The following is a 21,397-nucleotide window of genomic DNA, read 5'->3' as shown; positions in this document are numbered from 1 at the left end:
GATAGAATCAGTGTAAAAGGTATAGAGGGTGCAGAATTCTTAAAAATGCCTTCAGGAGAAATTTTTTAGGCAGTATGTAGCAAGCCCAACAAGAGAGGGGGCAGTTCTGGACTTAGTTTTAGGGAATGAAGCTGGACAGGTGGAAGGGGTATCAGTGGGAGAGTGTTTTGTGGTAGTGATCGTAATTCAGTTAGATTTAGCGTAGTTATGAAAAAGGACAAAGATAGACCAGGAGTAAAAGTTCTCAATTGGGGAAAGGGCAATTTTACAAAGCTGAGATGTGACTTGGCAAAAGTAGACTGGAAACAGCTACTTGAAGGTAAATCAGTGTCAGAGCAGTGGGAAGCATTCAAGGAGGAGATAGTGAGGGTTCAGAGCAAATATGTTCCAAAAAAGAAAAAGGGTGGGACACCCAAATCTAGAACCCCCTGGATGTCAAGGAGTTTACAGGGTAGGATAAGGCAAAAAAGGGAAGCTTATGTCAGATACCGAGAGCTCAATACTGCAGAAAGCTTAGAGGAGTATAGAAAGTACAAGATTGATATTAAAAGGGAAATTAGGAAAGCAAAGAGGGTTCATGAAAAATATTGGCTAGTAAAATCAAGGAAAACCCAAAGATGTTTTATAAATACATAAAGAGCAAGAGGATGACTAAGGAAAGAGTAGAGACCAAAAAGGTAACCTGTGTGTGGAGGCACAAGACATGGGTATGATTCTTAATGAATACTTTGCACCTGTCTTCACAAAAGAGACAATGCAGACATTATAATTAAGGAGGAGTGTGAAATATTGGATAGGATAAACATAGTGAGAGAGGAAGTATTAAGGGGTTTAGCATCTTTGAAAGTAGATAAATCGCCAGGCCCTGGTGAAATGTACCCCAGGCTGTTAAGAGAACCAATGTAGGAAATAGCCAAGGCTCTGACCGTCATTTTCCAAGCCTCTTTGGCTATAGGCGTGGTGCCGGAGGATTGGAGGACTGCTAACGTTGTACTGTTGTTTAAAAAGAGAGAAAGGGATAGACCGAATAATTACAGACCAGTCAGCCTAACCTCAGTGGTGGGCAAATTCTGTGGAACTAAATTAATCGTCATTTAGAAAGGCATAGATCACCAAGGACATTCAGCTTGGATTTGTTAAGGGAAGGTCATGTCTGACTAACTTGATTGAATTTTTTGAGGCGGTAACAAGGAGAGTCGATGAGGGTAACGTATTTGATGTAGTCTACATGGATTTTAGGAAGGCTTTTGACAAGGTCCCACATGGCAGACTAGTCAGAAAAGTAAAAGCTCATGGGATCCAAGGGAAAGTGGCAAGTTGGATCCAAAATTGGCTCAGTGGCAGGAAGCAAAGGATAATGATCGATGTGTATTTTTGCGACTGGAAGGCTATTTCCAGTGGGGTTCTGCAGGGCTCAGTACTAGGTCCCTTGCTTTTTAGACTTAAATGTAGGGGGCATGATTAAGAAGTTTGCAGATGATACAAAAATTGGCCGTGTGGTTAATAATGAGAAAGGAAGCTGTAGTCTGCAGGAAGATATCAATGGATTGGTCAAGTGGGCAGAAAAGTGGCAAATGGAATTCAATCCAGAGAAGTGTGAGGTAATGCTTTTGGGGAGGGCAAACAAGGCAAGAGAATACACAAATGGTAGGATACCAGGAAGTGTAGAAGAACAGAGGGACCTTGGAGTGCTTATCCACAGATCCCTGAAGGTAGCAGGACAGGTAGATAAGGTGGTTAAGCAGGCATATGGGATATTTTCCTTTATTAGTTGAGGCATAGAATAGACGAGCAAAGAGGTTATGCTGGAACTGTATAAAATGCTAATTAGGCCACAGCTAGAGTACTGCATACAGTTCTGGACACATTACAGGAAAGATGTGATTGCACTAGAGATGGTACAGAGGAGATTTATGAGGATGTTGCCAGGACTGGAGAATTTTAGCTATGAGGAAAGATTGGATAGGCTAGGGTTGTTTTCTTTGGAACAGAGGAGGCTGAGGGGAGATTTAATTGAAGTGTATAAAATTATCAGAGGCCGAGATAGAGTGGATAGGAAGGACCTATTTCCCTTAACAGATAGGTCAATAATCAGGGGACATAGATTTAAAATGATTGCTAGAAGGATAAGAGGTGAGTTGAGGAGAAATTTTTTTCACCCAGAAGGTGGCAGGGGTCTGGAACTCACTGCCTGAAAGGGTGGTAGAGGCAGAAACCCTCATTGCATTTAAAACGTACTTGGATATGCACTTGCGATGGATCAAGAGCTGGAAAGTGGGATTAGGCTGGATAGCTCTTTTTCAGTCGGCACAGACACGATGGGCCAAATGGCCTCCTTCTGTGCCATAAGTTTCTATGATTCTATGGCTAGCACGACTTAAAGGTCGCCTTCACCTCTTAAAGGGAAAGTGCATTGTGGCTGCAGGAAGTGGTGGAAGTCAATTAGGAAGTGAATGTTTGCTGCAATATAGTGCAGCATCGTGATGATGGGAACTCTGGAATTTTTAATGAGCAACTGGGCTGCTCAACGTTTACGGGACTCTGGTATTTGCAAAATATAAGGTATGAGTCTGCATGGAATCTAAACGGAGATCAGACATCACACGTGTAAAACAGATGCAGGTCCCATCCCCATGTTTACAAACTGTTGAGTTATTTTAAAACATTGAATAAAGGCCGCACACTACTAAATCCCACAACCTCCAATCTGCACACCATCTGCCAATCTGAGTTTGTACCAAACCTGCGAGAGAGCATGCACCAAGATTCTCTGATGATGCACTAGAGGCCTTGGTACAGGAGGTGGACAGAAGGAGGGGCATCCCATTTCTGTGGCGGGGGGGCGGTGGCAGTGGCAAGAGGCCCTCCAGACATATGCTGCCGAGGCAGTAGGGAACAAAGTCAATGGCAGGCGCATAGCACCACGAACATAGATGCAATGCAGGAAGAAATTCAATGCTTTGCCACAAGTGGTCAAGATGAATGAGGACAACTGTCAAGTGGCATCTCCTACCAACTGCACCACTAGCCGCATCCTCTGCTTCACGCACTACACCCCCCATCACCCACCTACCAACAAACCCTTTCAATCGGTACTCAACTCTTCCAATCAGATGCTTCCTCTCACCCTTACGCATTACCACTGTTGTAATACACACACCCACAACTCACAGGTCACACACACTGGCATCTAGTCAACCATGACAGCCACATCACCCAAACATCTCGCCGGACACTCATTGACATACGTCCCACTTTTTTGCAGGAGAAGGTGGCGCATGACAGGAAGCAGCAAGTGGCAGTGGCTGTCCCACCCCTGCCACTTCGCCAGTGCCCTTGCTGTTGCCTGTCAGCTAGTCAGCCAACTCCGTGTAGAGTATTGAAACTTTATTATAGGAACAGGAGTAGGCCATTTAGCCACTTGAGCCTGTTCCGCCTTTCAATGAGATCATGGTTGATCTGTGACCTAACTCCATACATCCGCCTTAGCCCCATATCCCTTAATACCTTTTGGTTAACAAAAATCTATCTCTCGGATTTAAAATTAACTTTTGAGCTAGCATCAACTGCTGTTCGCGGAACAGCATTCCAAACTTCTACCACCCATTGCATGTGGAAGCGTTTCCTAACTTCATTCCTGCATGTCCTGGCTCTAATTTTTAGGCTATGTGCCCTAGTCCTAGTATTCAAGTATAAGAGATCTCCAAAAACAGGTACAGATGCATCAGCAGCCAGAAGCAATAATCCAGCAACTAACCTGTAACTCCTGCATGATCCCTTTTTAAATAGCACTGGTTGTGGGAGGGGTCCTCCATGCTGTTTACGACCTGTTCAGCTGTGCGAGGTTAAGACAGTGCATTGGCTGGAGCGTTGAGTTCCAAAATCACATCTGTCTCTTTAAATCAGCATTGCACACTGATCTACTACATATTCTCCCTACTTTACATGGTGCCAGCATTCGTTATCTGCACTTGCGCGAATTCCTTTACCAAGATGGCATCCTGCACACGTCACGCTAGAAGTTTACGCCATTTCTGTAGGGTTTCTGCAGATCTTCTGCCAAAGTTATGGCCAATGATGGGGAGAACCCCCACAGAAATTCAGCCCCATAACAAACTATTTGTTAGAAATTATGTTTTGGTTGTTGTGTCTCCAATTTTTGAAATACTAGTCAATCTTCCATGGCATTGCACTTGGTAGTCAAGGTCATGTGCAGAATTCAGGTTCAGCGGGCATAGAGTGTGGGAAATAATTGAATTGTAGTAGAAGGGGGTGGGGGTAAGGAGATAGATGGAAGGCGATGATTGAAATTTGCGGTCAACACATGGTGGGGCGGGTGTTATTAATGTGAACCAAAGTTACTGGGCTGCTGCAGATTATTGGTCATGGAGGGAGGTTGTGACAATTTTCGGTTTGGGGCAGAAGGTATTGGTGGCTTGCTTTAGCAATGACTACTTCGGTAATCGTGATTTCCTCACGATCGCTCTCCTGCATTCAAGCACCCCTCTCCCTCCCCACCGCCCCCCTCCCTCTCTTCTCCCTCCCTTCACCCCTCCCTCTCTTCTCCCTCCCGTCACCCCTGTTTAAAGCAAGTAGTTCACGAGGCTTACTCAGGGTAGCATTAGAGGCTGTCATGGAACATTAGGTGGCACCTAATGTTCAGTCCGTCATATGGTGCCACCTACTGGTGCCTTTGGAATCTTGAAACAACTAACTTCTTTTAATATATAACAGATACTTGCATGATTTTATAGTTTAACATATAGAATTGTTCACGGTCGGGGGGGGGGGATTTTCTTGCTTCCTTTACAGATGGGACAGAACCTTCGCACATGCGCTATGAAGATGATGAAAATTACTTCCGAGGATATGAGTGGTGGATGATGAAAGAAGCTAAGAAAAGGAATCCTAATATTAAATTAATAGGTATATATTTAATAGTTTTACTCCTCAACTGTTCAACCCTTTTGTTCTGAAATGTATTAACTCAATTTTCTCTCCTCTTTCTGTATAGGTAGTGAAGGCCAGCCCATGCCTATGTGGTGGTTCTTCGTGTATGAACCTAGAGAATGAGTGTTGTAGACTACTTATTATGGAGGCCATCATGGCTAAGCCCATTCCTGCACTGCCTGATGTCCACCGCCATGCACCTTCGTGCAGAGACTATTGGACACCAATTGGCAGTTGTGGCTATGTTTTTCCTTTTGTTTCCCCCCTCCCCCCCCCCCCCCCAACCCAGCAACACTAAGGCCAATTGTGACATTCCAACTGTTGCGTGGCTGAGAACAGCAAACTCAGCATAACTGGGAATAGATCCTGGGACCTTCTCATCTAGATGGATTAGTGCTAAATCAGGTGGTGGCTAAACTAGATTTCTTGGTGCACATCCTTGTTTACAAAGGGGGCTGTCTGGCACATGTATGATAGTAACCTTCATTTACAAAAATGTATGATATGAATGCCAAACAAAGGCTGGAGTTCAAGGAATGCCCTGTTCTGTACACATTAAGGATCTGTAACATACTGTTCTGCTGCAATAATCATCTAAAATTCACTCCCATTGTAGCCTGCTTTTTATTACTAACTTATTAGTAATGAGTAGGAGAGTTTTCAGCTCCCCTAGTATATGGCCTGTAATTAGTATTGATTAACCCTTCCTGTAACATCTCATGGTACAGATGTAGTTTTTTAAAAAAAAATAACGATTAGGCAGTTAACTTGCAAAGATTTTGAATAGAGTACCTTTGAATGGCATTTGTCTGTTAGAAGAATTGGTTAAAAATTTTCATCCGTGTGATATTCTGTGGATGGAGCTAATGATAGATACAAATTGTAACAAAGGTAACAAACTTCCACATTCAAATGAAGGTAGCAAACATCTAAAAATGCAACTTAAAAATGGGGATTTTTTTTTTATTATGTCATTAAAGCATCTCCAAGCATTTCATGCAATTGGAGTCAAGTTCTATGCCAGCAATGTCCCATGAATTGCAATCAGATTAATGGCTGATTTAAACTGCTTTTTGGTGGTATTGTTTGAAGGAGGAAAGTTGGTCAGGACACACAAGACTGTTTGCTCCTCTTTAAATAGTGCCTTGAGATTTTTAACATGCACCTGAACAGGCAGACAGGACCTTGATTTAATATCTCATCTGAAAGACTTCACCTCCAACAATGTACCACTTCCTTTGTACTGTACTGGAATGACGACCTAGGTTATGTGTACAAGATGTGGGACTTGAACCTATAACCTTCTGATCCAAAGATTAGAGTGAAACCAACTTGAGCCAAGCTGACAACTTGGCATCATATTGAAAATTATATAGTTGAAGATTAAATGAGGGTATTTAATAAGAGAAAATCTTCTTTATAGAATGTTTCTAAGTTAGTTGACTCTCAATTACTGAATATCACTGTTCCAGTTTCTCTCCTTATAACAGTAACAAAGTCTTCCAGATAGAAATTAACACTTCAGATGCAGAAATGCTAATTTCTCAAAAAAGATTGATTTTGAATGCCTTATCCTTATGATCAGCATCCAAAATGTATTGGGGAGTCCATTTCCCTTCTATTCAGAGAACTGAGAAAACGTGTTTTCAAAAATGTAAAGGGCAGTATCCAAAGGGTTAATAGAAAACTGGTCAGTGAACTGAGCACTTGGAACTGAGACAGGAAAGATGATGGAAAGTGATCATTCAATAAAAATACAGCACGGAAAATATACAGATTTATACATTATGAATATAATCGCTAATTATTGATGTGGATCATTCTGTGGAGGTAAGATTCAGCTATTGTAAAATAAGATTTTGTAGTTTTTTAACGTTTTGAAATTGTTACCATTTTAATTGTAAAGCAAAACTGCATATTTGCATTTGGCATTAGAGGAGTTAAGCATAGCCAGAGTACTTTTAATATAAAGTACGCCTTTTCCCTCCAGCTCCTCCCCTTCAAAAAAAAGTAATCCAGGTAATGTAAAACAAATTGGTAATTTTCTTAATAAGTGATATTTACAATACAGCTGTCCTTCCTTATGCTGTACACACTCCCACTTAGGTGATTGTTTCTACAGAGCCCATTAGTGAGCAGAGGAAAAAGCAAGTATTCTTTCTATTCACTCTTCCATGACACACACACCTCTCTCTTAGTACTGAGGCACTGAATCATAAAAACCAAGAATCCCTCATTGGTTCCTTGCTTTGGAGTGAGTTAGCTGATTTCAACTATGGCGGTAGTAGGGGGTTATAAAGTTTGCCTCAGGACTCCTGGGTGGGGGTGGTGGTGAGGCAAATGATTAAGTTGAACTCCATTACCAATGGTTATTCGGTGATGCTTGCTGAAAATTGTGAATGTATGGTAAGCAGAGGGTAAGGCTTAGCCCATTGCTAAATAGGCTCCACATGAAGAACGGTCACTTGGGTGAGATAATAGAGGCCCACTGGAGCCCCAGGAAATTTAGTCCATCATGTCACCACATTCAGAAGAAGTCCTAAAACATAAATTCAACAAAAATGAACTTGAATGACCTGTTCTGCTTTAATATTATTGCTTTAATTGTAAACCACATTCTTAGTGAGTGATTATTTTCTTGTTAGGGCTACCCTGGGCCTTTCCTGGTTGGATTGGTCATGGAGCGAACTGGCCTTATGACTACCCAGACATAACATCCTATTATGTCGCTTCGTGGATTCGTGGTGCCAAATTGTATCATAATCTTGATATCGATTATGTTGGGGTTAGTACAAATATTTAATAAAACAATACATATCTGATGTCATTTGACTTGTGTTAATGAATGTTGTAGAAATCTTATTTTGTTATAAATAATGTTAAAGCAGTTATAATAATGAAATCTAATTCAGTGTTTCAGTGAACCACTTCAAAATATGAACCAGACAGAAGAGTACAAGACACAACTTAAGCATCATTAAACCTACTTCTTATTGGCAATTTAAAGCCCTGTTTTTTGGGTGTTTTTCAGGATCTGCTTTTAGTTTCAAAAACCAAGGGAATATTGTAGGGGGGAGGGTTTTGGATACCAAAAAACCTAGGTAAGTTCAGAAAAAAAACTAGTAAATACCAATTTTTATTTGACTCATTACGAAAATTCATGAAAACGGGCAAGAGGCTTAAAATCACAACCTCAATTATTTACACAGTTCATAGGCCAAATGTGGGGTTTTATCAAACCACTTGAAAAAATAATGGAGTTAGGACTTCACATTTCATTCAAAAGCTAAAGCCAATGATGAACTTCAAACACTTTGTTTTGCTTTTGGCTTTCCTATTACTCCTCATTGGCAACCCCATAGGCTGTTCTCTCTGCTGAATCCATGGAGAAAATATTGATACAAGGCAATGTATCTGAAAATGGATATATTATTAATCGTGTCACTGGAAGATAAAGGAGTGTAGAACAATGTAGAAATCTACTCTTCCACCAAGTAATGTTCATTGGTGTTCAATGGAAGTGAAGGGAAAAACAAATGAATGCAGGGAAGACTTTAAAGATAATTAATCTATTTATGTGAAAGCAGTTTTTAATTATCCAGACTATATACGACTTGCTTCCTGTAACCTGTAATGTCAAGCTACATTACCATACAAACATTAAAATTATGTCTTTTAAAGCCCACACACTGAACTCACCTTAGGTCTTCAAGAATTCTCCTGACCCGACTCCCTTGGAAGAATTTGGTACTGAAAGTCGGGTCCCAAGATGCATATTCATTGTATCAGTAATGACATTGCATGTTGTACCTGATGAATGGCATGCAGTGTGTGATAATGTCACTAATGCCATGCACACGCATCTCGAGGACCTGATTTTTAGTGCAAAGATCAGGGAAAATTTGGGGTTTCCAATTCCAAAATCAGGAGCCAATTGATTTTTACTGTTCTACCAACCTAAACAAAAATCCTAGACTTTATAGTGAAAATCAATAATGATCCCTATATATAACCATTGTTTTGTGGCAAACATCTGATACCCAATTGTTTAATGAAAATGTACTTTTGGGATTTTAAAAAAGCATGCAAATGTCAGAGTACATACGCATAAGCTCCTTTTTTTTCTAAACTTCTCTGACCTTTTTGTTTAAATGCATGAAACAGTGGAAGAAATGTTTACATTCTTGGAGTTATAATGATATGAAGTGCTTTTGCCCTTAAATGTTCTTTATAACTGAGATCAAAGGCAACCAATGTTTTCACTTTGCATGTCTTCAACTGCATCTCAAGATTGAGGTTTGCAAAAAAGTTTTGCCCATTTATAGAGGAGGTAAATTGCAAATCAAGTTTAGAATCACAAAACGCTATCCTGCCCAGTAATAAAACTGAACGGCCATTTTACCATGCAGCATTATTACCTTTTCTGTGTGTATTGTGGATACTCTGGAGTTATTCTTTTAAGGTACATGATCACTGCTGTGAAGCGATAGCTAAAGCAAATAGAGTATTAGGTTGCATTGACAGGACAATTCAATGTAAAACAAAACACACCATTTTCACTGTGTATAAGTCTTTGGTTAGGCTTCACTTAGAATACCATATCCAGTTTTGGTTCCCTTCGTGGTGGGTGATATGGAGGTTTTGTAAAAAGTTCGGAGAGGGCCACAAGAATGATATCGAGCTTAAAACGCCTTTGTTACCAAGATAGGCTTACAAAGCTGAGTCTACTTAATTTAGAGATGTGTAAAATCCGAGGGATTTGGTAGACTGTGTTCATCTTGACATATGATTTCAATTAGATAGTAATAAGGTTGTGCACATACGTTGCTATAAGGGCAGAACTAGGTTAGATGTCAGAAGGTTCTTCTTTTCCCAGAGGATAGTAGACCTATGGAACAAGTTGCCAGCTCATTGAGTGAGTGCGGATTCACAGCAAACCTTCAGCAGAGAACTGCACCAGTTCCTGGCTGGGGTGGAGACATAAAAGGTGTTGGAATACTAAGCATGGTCACTGTGGTCTCCTGGACTGATTTTGATCACCTAAGAAGGGAGAGGAATTTTCCAGATTTTTTTTTCTCCCTAAATTGGCCTTGGGTTTCTTATCGGTTATTTTCTCTCCCAGGAGATTACATGGCTGCTGGTGAATGGTGGCAGGGGGTTGGGGGTGGTGGTGAGGAAATCATGGTGCTTACAGCATCATGACTGTGTGGAGAAGGCTTGATGGACCAGCTGGTCTTGTCCATTATTTTTGTAGTTTCATATGTCCGTATGTTCTGTTTGGCCCAGCACAGGACAGTCTTCCAAAATATCAGAACTTCTTTACCCACTGGAGTGTGTGATCTGTTAAGTTAGCTTAGGTTGAGGAGATGTCTTCTGAGTGTCTCCATTTTGTCTTATTGCTGCCACTGTGATCAATCTCCTTACAGACTAGTTTTGTGTGTGCATGTTTTTTTTTCCTCTCTTTCTTCCTCCCCTTCCCCACTTAGGATTTGCTATATTTAACAATCAGTGGAGACTTTTTTGGGAGGGGGAAAAGAGGGGGCGGGAGGGAAACCAGAAGTCATCTGCAAATCAGTGGATCACAAGGTTGATAATGAAACAAGTTTGGACCCCGAGGATGGCACTCAGAAACCCTTGACTTAAGCACAGCTGTCATCATTTTACTGTCCCCATGAAACCCCCTTGGAAGACCAATAAAAGGACATTTGAATGTGTTTGAAAAAGAAGCATATAAGTGGATACTGAGAAAGGGCAGGGGAATACCTAGTTAAAGAGTTAGATTTGACACAGGCACCACGGGTCAAATAGCTGCCTTCTGTACTATAACTTCTATGCACTTACTTTGTATACCTCCAAACTTCACTGTTATGCGAAGTTATATCTGAGGCCCTGCTGGAGCAGAGAGATTGACTCTTTTCTTTTATTAGAGACTGCCTTCAATGTTGCAAGTACCACTGCATGCTATGATCAGCACTCTCTGTAAAAATGTTTTTTTTTAAAACGGTTCTCTGTGGAAGAGTTGGGCTTCACGTTCCATTCCTAATAACCTACTCATAGAATGGTTACAGCACAGAAGGAGGCCATTTGGCCCATCGAGCTCCTACAACAAAGTTTCTCCCTTTTTAATTTTGGAATGAAAATTATTTAACATTTTTATTTTGGTTCACAGGATGTGGCCAGTTGTACATAATGCTTTTAGTTTTGTCTACAATTCTAAACAATTAGTGGCAATATTATTGCTGTTTATTCTGTTAGTAGACTTGGCGCCACTTTTTTTTAAAATGTTTTTTTTATTTTGACTTTGCATAATGTTCATAGATAAAAATGAGATTTATTTGCATTTCTGTTCTAGATTTGGAATGAGAGAAAATATGACCAAAAATACATCCTGGTAAGTGTAGAATGATTTTTATTGGAAAACTTTCATATAAAAATGAAGCTGAAGATATATATGTAATGCATTAGGTTTTAAAACCTAATGTAGAATATAAAATTAACTTCACAAAACACGCTTTTTGAATGGCTCTGTTATATGGTGAGCAACTACGTAAGATTTGTCTGTTAGAGATTTTATGTGAATATTCTGTGTGGTGAAGATTTATTAAAATTGTAGCGCTTGGGCTGAGTAAACAGTAAAGAAAAAACTTAATTATCTTAACTTTAGTTATATAAAATTAATTTTGTATTTCACTGAGATGCAAAATTATTATTGGTGTGATAAAATTGTGACTAGAGCTAGCTTCTCTCCAACTTCTGTTTTGGGGTAGTAGGAAGAGCATTGGCTGTTTTTGCCCCTTTTTCATTTATAAAAAGGCGACGTTGACCTTTTTTTGTCAGATGTTGTGGAAATGCACAAGCTCATTTTGTGACCTCAAAGTAATATGTTGAAATGTCTCACTGAATTTAGTGCTTTGACCCTATAACAAGGATTTTTCAATATGATGGCCATTCATGTTTGGAAAGACAAAAGTTTTTATTTTAAAAAGATTTTAATTTTGATAAATTTTGTGTTTGAATAGACGGAGAGAAATATGTGGATGATTTCTTCATGAGAAGACCACTTTAACTCACTAGTTGAGCCTTCCTTACCTTTGTACTAAACTAGATGGCCCATAGTTTTTTCCTTGCTTGGACTGATAGTGTATTAATTTGCCAGAAAACTAGGTTGGTACAATTTACTAGGAATCACAGGTGAAATATTACAATAAGAGAAAAGGCATGAATATTATAACTGAATAACTTGTTGAATCTTCATTCACTAAATACTCGGTGAAGATTAGTGGAATGGACATGAGGCAACTTATTTTTATCTGTTTTAACCCTTTGCTTTTAGAATAACTCTCTAAAGCGTCGTAGCTAAACTTGTCTCTTGATTGACTGACAGTACCATGAGCAATTAAGCCGAAACAAGTTGGACCGTTTCTGTGCTTTAAGTAATGGGTATCGTAATTGTATAAGGAAGTGACTTACTACATTGTAGTTCTGCAGATGCATTGGAATTATGATTGAATCAGATGCATGATTATTTGGCATTGACTTGACCTTGTGATCTACCAAAGAAACCTAATTTGATTAGGATCAGCTACCAATGTAAAGCTACACCTCTGTACACTTCAATCATTAACCAGAGTCCTACATTTTGTTGGCTATGGCACTAACTTTTGAACTTTGTCATACTTACAAATGATGATCTATATCATAAGTAAGTTCGAAAACCATTGTGTGGGTGTTACTGTGCCTCAATTTTATGGTCAGTAAGATTTTTATAAATGTCTATTTTCTTGCATACTCAACGTCTATTGTAAATGTTTTACACTTGAGGTTGACTTGAGATTTTTGCTGAAGTGAAGTGAAGCAACTGTTAAAAAAATGTTGCATGTATATAAATAGTCTGTTAAAGTTCACACCTCTTAGTGCTGAGTTGACGAATGTTTTCAGTTCAAGCTGAACAACTCTAAATTCACCTGATGACTCCATAATGCTATAATTTTCAAAGGGCTTTGCCTAGAAAAGTGACCCCTCGGCCAATTATTTTTCCTTAATGAAAACTCTTGACATAATATAACACTTCTGGGACTCTGCTCTTGGACATTATTTGGTGAGTCATTTGTCATCTCATTGGACAGCTTAAAAGCGTTTGACAGGGTCTAACACTGCACACTTCTAAACAAGTTACCATCATGCAGCTTCCCATCAAACCTGTGTTCATGGTTACTTTATTTCCTCTCAATTCCTCATATGTGATGGTTTGTCCTTTTGAATATTTTCCCATTAATTTGAGGGCTTTTGGTCTCTCCCAGCCTTCCTTCTTCACATCAGTGATGACTTCTGCTCATCATCTATTAGCTAAGATAGAAGCCCATGGAATCGAGGGAAAAGTACGGACTTTGTTAGGAAGTTGGCTGAGCGAAAGGCGACAGAGAGTAGGGATAATGGGTAGGTACTCACATTGGCAGGATGTGACTAGTGGAGTCCCGCAGGGATCTGTCTTGGGGCCTCAATTATTCACGATATTTATTAACGACTTAGATGAAGGCATAGAAAGTCTCATATCTAAGTTTGCCGATGACACAAAGATTGGTGGCATTGTAAGCAGTGCAGATGAAAACATAAAATTACAAAGGGATATTGATAGATTAGGTGAATGGGCAAAACTGTGGCAAATGTCAGGTCATCCACTTTGGACCAAAACAGGATAGAACAGGGTACTTTCTAAATGGTAAAAGGTTAAAAACAGTGGATGTCCAAAGGGACTTAGGGGTTCAGGTACATAGATCATTGAAGCGTCATGAACAGGTGCAGAAAATAATCAAGAAGGCTAATGGAATGCTGGCCTTTATATCTAGAGGACTATAGTACAAGGGGGCAGAAGTTATGCTGCAGCTATACAAAACCCTGGTTAGACCGCACTTGGAGTACTGTGAGCAGTACTGTGAGCAGTTCTGGGCATCGCACCTTCGGAAGGACATATTGGCCTTGGAGGGAGTGCAGCGTAGGTTTACGAGAATGATACCCGGACTTCGAGGGTTAAATTACGAGGAGAGATTACACAAATTGGGGTTGTATTCTCTAGCGTTTAGAAGGTTAAGGGGTGATCTGATCGAAGTTATAAGATATTAAGGGGAACAGATAGGGTGGATAGAGAGAAACTATTTCTGCTGGTTGGGGATTCTAGGAGTAGGGGGCACAGTCTAAAAATTAGAGCCATAAACACTTCTACAAACAAAGGGTGGTAGAAGTTTGGAACTCTCTTCTGCAAACGGCAATTGATGCTAGCTGAATTGCTAATTTTAAATCTGAGATAGATAGCTTTTTGGCAACCAAAGGTATTAAGGGATATGGGCCAAAGGCAGGTATATGGAGTTAGATCACAGATCAGCCATAATCTTATCAAATGGCAGAGCAGGCTCGAGGGGCTGAATGGCCTATTCCTGTTCCTATGTACCTATGATCCAGATTTTGCTAATAATCCCACTCTACGTGCATCAAGCAGTGGCTGAATCCCCACACTTTGATCTCCTCAGCCCCCTTTGGGGGCAGTGAAAATCTTTCAATTCTTCATTGTCCATGTCTCCAGTACATATATCACACCTTACCACCTTGAGGTATTTTTAATCTAGCAATTCTCTTGCCCTTGCTATCTACTCTAATCTCAAATAAAGATCCCACATCTTTCTCCATTGCTAAAGGTGTCCTGTGCCAAACATTCATTTTTCTCCCTCAATAACTTTTTTTTTCTCCATAAAATCGAAGACTGTACTAGTCTTGAATACTGCTATTGTATCTGTGGAGACTATTCTAAAACCTCCCCTGCACTGCTGCAGAATACAAGAAAAAAACTTGTCTAATAGGTGATCCCAAATCACGCCTCTGGCTTCCAGGCTATCTCCATTGCAACCTTCTCTTTCTCTCTTGATTTTTACTGTGGTCATTGCTCCTCGAAAATTTCCCTCAGTCCTTTGAAGTTGCAAAGTTACCATTTCAGTGTTCTCCCTACATCCTCATTATATTGAATTAAACGTTTATTGCAGTCTTTTGTTTTACCCTGTATCTCAAAATTGTGAGACTCCTTACCTCTCTCAATCTTTCCCTCCTCCTACAATCTTCAGCCTTTTAAGGTACCAGGGACAGAATTTCAACAGTGAAAGACAGATGGGTTGGGGGCGGGGGGTCATTGAAAATAGCAACAATTTCAGACCAGCCCCCCAACCCGCCCATTTCCGGTTTTCACCGGGGCGGGACGAGAGGCGGGCAACCAACCTGCTCCCAGGAGGCGAGTTAGTCACTAAAACCTTTCAAAGAGGCTGCGGGCCTCCATTTTGAAAGGTTTTGTGATTTCAACCCCAGGGATGCCTGGGCCTTCTCCTTCACACCACGCAAAATGAGGCAATCCCTCCCCCCATGACTGACTCCTCCGATGACCCACTGCCCCCCTCTTTCCCCCCCCCCCCCTCCATGATGTGGGATCTTTATTTGAGATTAGAGTAGATAGCAAGGACAAGAGAGTTGCTAGATTAAAAATACCTCAAGGTGGTAAGGTGTGATATATGTACTGGAGACAAGGCTTACCTTTTCACGTCCTCTTCCTTGCTCTGCTCCTGTCCGACTGAGGCCAGCCTGCCAATCAGGCTGGCCTGTCGGACAGGAAACCGACAAAAAAAATAGAAGATATCCTTATGTCAAAATTGTAAGGACGTCTGGAAAACCCATACTTCCAGGTTTCCCATCCGCAATTCGACCCCACCCCCGCAGCTCCCTTCCCGGCTCCGGATCCAAATCCTGGCCCCGGAGTCACCTAATCACTGCTTTCTAATTTGCCTTGTATTCGTAATAAGATAGATGAATTGACCGCATAAATAGAAACAAATGGCTATGATCTCGTGGCCATTACAGAGGCGTGGTTGCAAGGTGACCAAAGTTGGGAGCTAAATATTCAGGGTTATTTAACATTTTGGAAGGATAGGAAAAAAGGTAAAGGTGGTGGGGTAGCTCTGTCAATAAAGGATGAAATTGGTATAATAGTGAGAAATGATATTGGCTCAGAAGATCAAGATGTCAAATCAATTTGGGTGGGGGAAAGAAATCACTGGTAGAAGTAGTATATAGGCCCCCTAACAGTAGCTACACTGTAGGGCAAAATATTAATCAGGAAATAAGGGGGAGGGGGCTTGTAAAAAAGGTAATGCAATAATCATGGGTGATTTTAACTTTCACTTAGATTGGACAACTCAAATTGGCAAAAATAGCCCTGAGGAGGAGTTCATAGAGTGTATTAGGGACTGTTTCTTAGATCAATACGTCGGGGAACCAAACAGGGAACAAGCCATTTTGGATCTGGAAATGGGTAACGAAACAGGATTAATTAATGATCTCAAAGTAAAGGATCCCTTGGGAAGCAGTGATCATATCATGATAGAATTTCACATCCAGTTTGAGAGCGAGGATCTTGGGCCTGAAACTACTGTATTAAACTTAAATAAGGGCAATTATAATGGAATGAGAGCGGAATTGGCTAAAGTGGACTGGGTAAACAGGTTGGATGGTATGATGGTGGATAGGCAGTGGCAAACATTTAAAAAAGATATTTTATGACTCTCAACAAAAATATATCCCTATGAGGAGGAAAGACTCCACAAAAAGGGTGAACCAACCATGGCTAACTAAGGAAGTCAAGGATGGAATCAGGTTAAAAGAAAAAGCATAGAACATGGCAAAGATTACTGGTAAGCCCGCAGATTGGGAAAACTTTAAAAACCAGCAAAGGATGACTAAAAGAATAATAAAGGGAGAAAATAAATTATGAGAGTAAACTAGCAAGAAATATAAAAACTGACAGTAAAAGCTTCTACAAGTATATAAAAAGGAAGGGGGTAGCTACAGTAAACATTAGAGGATGAGACTGGGGAAATAATAATGGAAAACAAGGAAATGGCAGGAATTGAACAGATATTTTGTATCTGTCTTCACAGTAGAAGACACTAATAATATACCAGTAATAGTGGAAAATCAAGGGGCAAAGGGGAGGGAGGAACTAAAAACAATCACGATCACTAGAGAAAAAGTACCAGATAAACTAATGGGTCTAAAGATTGACAAGTCCCCTGGACCTGATGGCTTGCATCCAAGGGTCTTTAAGGAAGTGGCTACAGAGATAGTGGATGCATTGATTGTAATCTTCCAGAATTCACTAGATTCTGGAAAGGTCCCAGTGGATTGGAAAATTGCCAACGTAATACCCCTATTCAAGAAGGGAGTGAGACAGAAAGCAGGTAACCATAGACCAGTTAGCCTAACATCTGTCATTGGGAAAATGCTAGAATCCATTATTAAGGAAGTAGTAGCAGGACATTTGGAGATTCATATTACAATCAAGGAGAGTCAACATGGTTTTATGAAGGGGCAATCGTGTCTGACAAATTTATTAGAGTTCTTTGAGGAAGTAACGGGCAGGGTGGATAAAGGGGAACCAAAGGATGCAGTATATTTGGATTTCCAAAAGGCATTCGATAAGGTGCCACATAAAAGATTACTGCACAAGATAAGAGCTCATGGTGTTGGGGGTAATATACTGGCATGGATAGAGGATTGGCTAACTAACAGAAAACAAAGAGTCAGGATAAAAGGGTCATTTTCAAAATGGCAACCTGTAACTAGTGGGGTGCCGCAGGGCTCAGTGCTGGGGCCTCAACTATTTACAATATATATCAATGACTTAAATGAAGGAACAGAGTGTCTTGTGGCCAAATTTGCTGATGATACAAAGATAGGTGGAAAAGCAAGTTGCAATGAGGACACAAAGGGCTCGATTTTAGCGTCGGGTTTCCAGCGGGGGGGCCCCGAAAATCCCGATATCCAGTCACGTGACCGGATCGTGCCGAGATCCCGGCCACTTCCGGGTGCCGAGCTGACGTGCGGGGCTGCATGCGCAGGCCCCGCTGGTGGGAATCCCGCAGGCAATTAAAGCCAGCGGGGTTCCACTTGAGTGTACTTACCTTGCTTGTTGAGGTCATTAAATGAGCTGAAGCAGCTGTCAAAACAGGAAGTGTGGGATTTTAGCTTCAAGGCAGTGAGTTTCACACACTGGGGGAAATCGTCTCCCTTCAACCGGTCGTGTTCCAGCCAGCAGCCTGTGGCAGCTGCCAAGGTGCACTCCACAGCGGGTGGGAGAGCCCTCACCCACGCAGGAGGCCACCGCGTCACGTAGGGCAACCCCTGCCCTCCACCACCCCCCGCCAAGCCAGAGGACAGACCGACGTGAAACCGCAGCCCCAGTGCGAGGAACCACCTACCTACCCTGCACAACCCCTCAGACCAACACCTGCCAGATGGGTGGTGCGTTGACATCCTCGGAGGACGAACAGCATGACCAGCCCCAGCAGCCTCGCAGTCCACGACGTCCACCTCTGACACGTGGAGCTCCACAACAGAGTGCTGTGACACATCCACCTGTACAGCAGGAGGGAGGGCGACCGCCAGGAGAGACGCGTCGCAGAGGGCACTACCCTCCGCACAGGGTCCACAGACCGAGGCGCAGCTCCCCGGACCTCTCTGAGCAGCAGTGCACACGGAGGCGCAGATTCACTCGACATGTAGTCTGGAGATCTGCAGGCTCTTTCATGCCAAGCTGCTCCTGGCTGGCCCCAGCACCATCTGCTTACCTGTCGCTGCCAAAGTCACCACTGCCCTCCACAACTTCTCCTCCGCATCCTTCCAGGGTGCAGCCGGGTACACCACCGATGTCTCTCAGTCGTCTGCGCGGAAGACCCTGCAAATACACCTGCACCTACTCTGCAGTAACGCAATGGGTGGCATCAGTGGTGGGTCCTCATAGTGATACCCAGGAGCGGGCATTATTGGACACAACAGACAGAATTCGCGGAGACATGGCAGTGGTGGTGCCAATATAATGTGTGATGTTTGTTGCTCTGAAATTCAATATAGGTAACACCCATGGCAAACCCTCAGACACCCTTGTGCATCCCCTTCATGCTCACGACACGTTTGCCGTACGCTGCCTACTGCACATATGCGATGCATGCCCTGTGGCTGCAGCACAGGTGGTGGCAGGTTGAGTGAGGCTGGCCGTGAGGGAGATGCACGAGAGGGTGAGTATGGGATGGAGCAATGAGATTGTATGAGGATTGGGTTGCGTGTTAGTGGCGGGTGAGTACTGGCGAGGTGAGTAGGTGCAGGTAAGATGAGGATGGGGTTTGAGTGGGTATGAAGGGTGATGTGACAGAGTAGTGTTGGCGGTGCCGAAGGAGATGTGGGGTGGGGGCAGTGTTGTGGCAGACGGAGTGTAGGGGAAAGACTACGTGTTCTCATTGTGGCTGACCTACTGAGGTCATTGGAGCGCCTCCTGCACTGTATGCAGGTGGGCGATATGTTGGTGGTGCAGGTGACCCCCCTCTGCCACCTCGAGCCAGGCCTTGGTGGCAGAGGCAGGCCGCTTCCTCCCGCCTGCCGGGTGGAAGATCTCTGTCCTCCCCCTCCTCCTCACCCCATCTGATGATACCTGGGGTGAGGCATCATTAAACTGGGAGCAGCCTTCCCCCTGGGCTGCTCCATGCTGTAATTTGTTCCATTGGTTGCAGCATCTGTCAGTGGAGGACTGCCCCTTTAACTAGAGAGCCTCCAGCTGACAGATCGTACTGCGCATGCGCAGCCCGCCCGACGCGCAGACCAGCAGCGCGGAGCCCGGAGGAGCAGGTAAGTGATTCCAATTAGTGCATTGCCTGCTACGATCGCGCGGGCAACCCACTAATTTCACCGGGTGCGGAGGCCACGCACCCGCAACCCAACCCGCCGGAAACCCGCAGGCCTGCTAAAATCAGGCCCAAAGTGTCTGCAAAGGGATATTGACAGGTTACGCGAATGGGCAAAAATTTGGCAGATGGATTATAATGTGGGAAAATGTGAAGTCGTTCACTTTGGGAGGAAAAATAAAAAAGCAAAATATTATTTGAATGGAGAAATACTACAAAATGCTGCGGTACAGAGGGATCTGGGTGTCCTCGTACATGAAACACAAAAAGTCAACATACAGGTGCAGCAAGTAATCCGGAAGGCAAACGGCATATTGGCCTTTATTTCTAGAGGGTTGGAGTATAAAAGCAGGGAAGTCATGCTACAACTGTACAGGGTGCTGGTGAGACCACACCTGGAGTACTGCGTACAGTTCTGGTGCCCTTATTTAAGGAAGGACATACTTGCATTGGAGGCAGTTCAGAGAAGGTTCACTAGGTTGATTCCGGGTATGGAAGAGTTGTCTTATAAGGAAAGATTGAACAGGTTGGGTCTCATTGGAGTTTAGAAAAATGAGAGGAGATCATATTGAAACATACAAGATTCTGAGGGGACTCAACAGGGTAGATGCTGAGAGGATGCTACCCCTCCTGGGGGAATCTAAAACTTGGAGGCATCGTCTCAGAATAAGGGGTCACCCGTTTAAGACAGAAATGAGGAGGAATTTCATCTCCCAGAGGGTCGTGAATCTTTGGAATTCTTTACCCCAAAAAGCTGTGGAGGCTGAGTCATTGAATACATTCAAGGCTGAGTTAGACAAATTTTTGATCAGCAAGGGAGTCAAAGGATATGGGGGAGAAGGCGGGAAAGTGGAGTTGAGGTAAAAATCAGATCAGCCATGATCTCATTGAATGGCAAAGCATGTTCAAGGGGCCAAATGGCCTACTCCTGCTCCTATTTCTTATGGTCTCTTATGGTCTTGTGTTTTCTTTTACTCCATAACTGTGGTGGTGTCCTGCCTTGGCTGTTTACCTTGGTTTCTCAATTGTTTTTTAAACAAAAGTACATTTAGTACATTAACTGGTCTTGAGGCTGTTCTCTCATATATTTATCAAGATCCAAAGAGAATACCTGGTTTGTGCAGAAAATAATCAATAAGGCTAATGGAATGCTGGCCTTTGTATCTAGAGGACTAGAGTACAAGGGGGCAGAAGTTATGCTGCAGCCATACAAAACCCTGGTTAGACCGCACCTGGAGTACTGTGAGCAGTTCTGGGCACCGCACCTTCGGAAGGACATATTGGCCTTGGAGGGAGTGCAGCGTAGGTTTACTAGAATGATACCCGGACTTCAAGGGTTAAGTTACGAGGAGAGAGTACACAAATTGGGGTTGTATTCTCTGGAGTTTCAAAGGTTAAGGGGTGATCTGATCGAAGTTTATAAGATATTAAGGGGAACAGATAGGGTGGATAGAGAGAAACTATTTCCGCTGGTTGGGGATTCTAGGAGTAGGGGGCACAGTCTAAAAATTAGAGCCAGACCTTTCAGGAGCAAGATTAGAAAACATTTCTACACACAAAGGGTGGTAGAAGTTTGGAACACTCTTCCGCAAATGGCAATTGGTACTAGCTCAATTGCTAAATTTAAATCTGAGATAGATAGCTTTTTGGCAACCAAAGGTATTGAGGAATATGGGCCAAAG

The 21,397-nt window shown here is 42.4% G+C and overlaps 1 protein-coding gene across 4 annotated transcripts in view; it reads left to right on the top strand.

The window, feature by feature from the left end:
* The window catches only part of LOC137326659 (galactocerebrosidase-like), a 63,397-nt gene that overhangs the window by 5,175 nt on the left and 36,825 nt on the right, over positions 1–21,397 (top strand). For all 4 annotated transcript variants that reach the window (XM_067991960.1, XM_067991958.1, XM_067991959.1 and 1 more), the window contains exons 4-6: positions 4,813–4,926; positions 7,596–7,735; positions 11,303–11,341. In XM_067991960.1, coding sequence (XP_067848061.1) covers positions 4,813–4,926; positions 7,596–7,735; positions 11,303–11,341 — 293 coding nt within the window. The remainder of the gene's footprint in view (positions 1–4,812; positions 4,927–7,595; positions 7,736–11,302; positions 11,342–21,397) is intronic.

This window comes from Heptranchias perlo, chromosome 10 (assembly GCF_035084215.1).
Source record: "Heptranchias perlo isolate sHepPer1 chromosome 10, sHepPer1.hap1, whole genome shotgun sequence".
Lineage (NCBI taxonomy): Eukaryota > Metazoa > Chordata > Chondrichthyes > Hexanchiformes > Hexanchidae > Heptranchias > Heptranchias perlo.
Note: the sequence above shows the minus strand (reverse complement) of the source record. Positions and strands in the feature narration are given on the sequence as shown.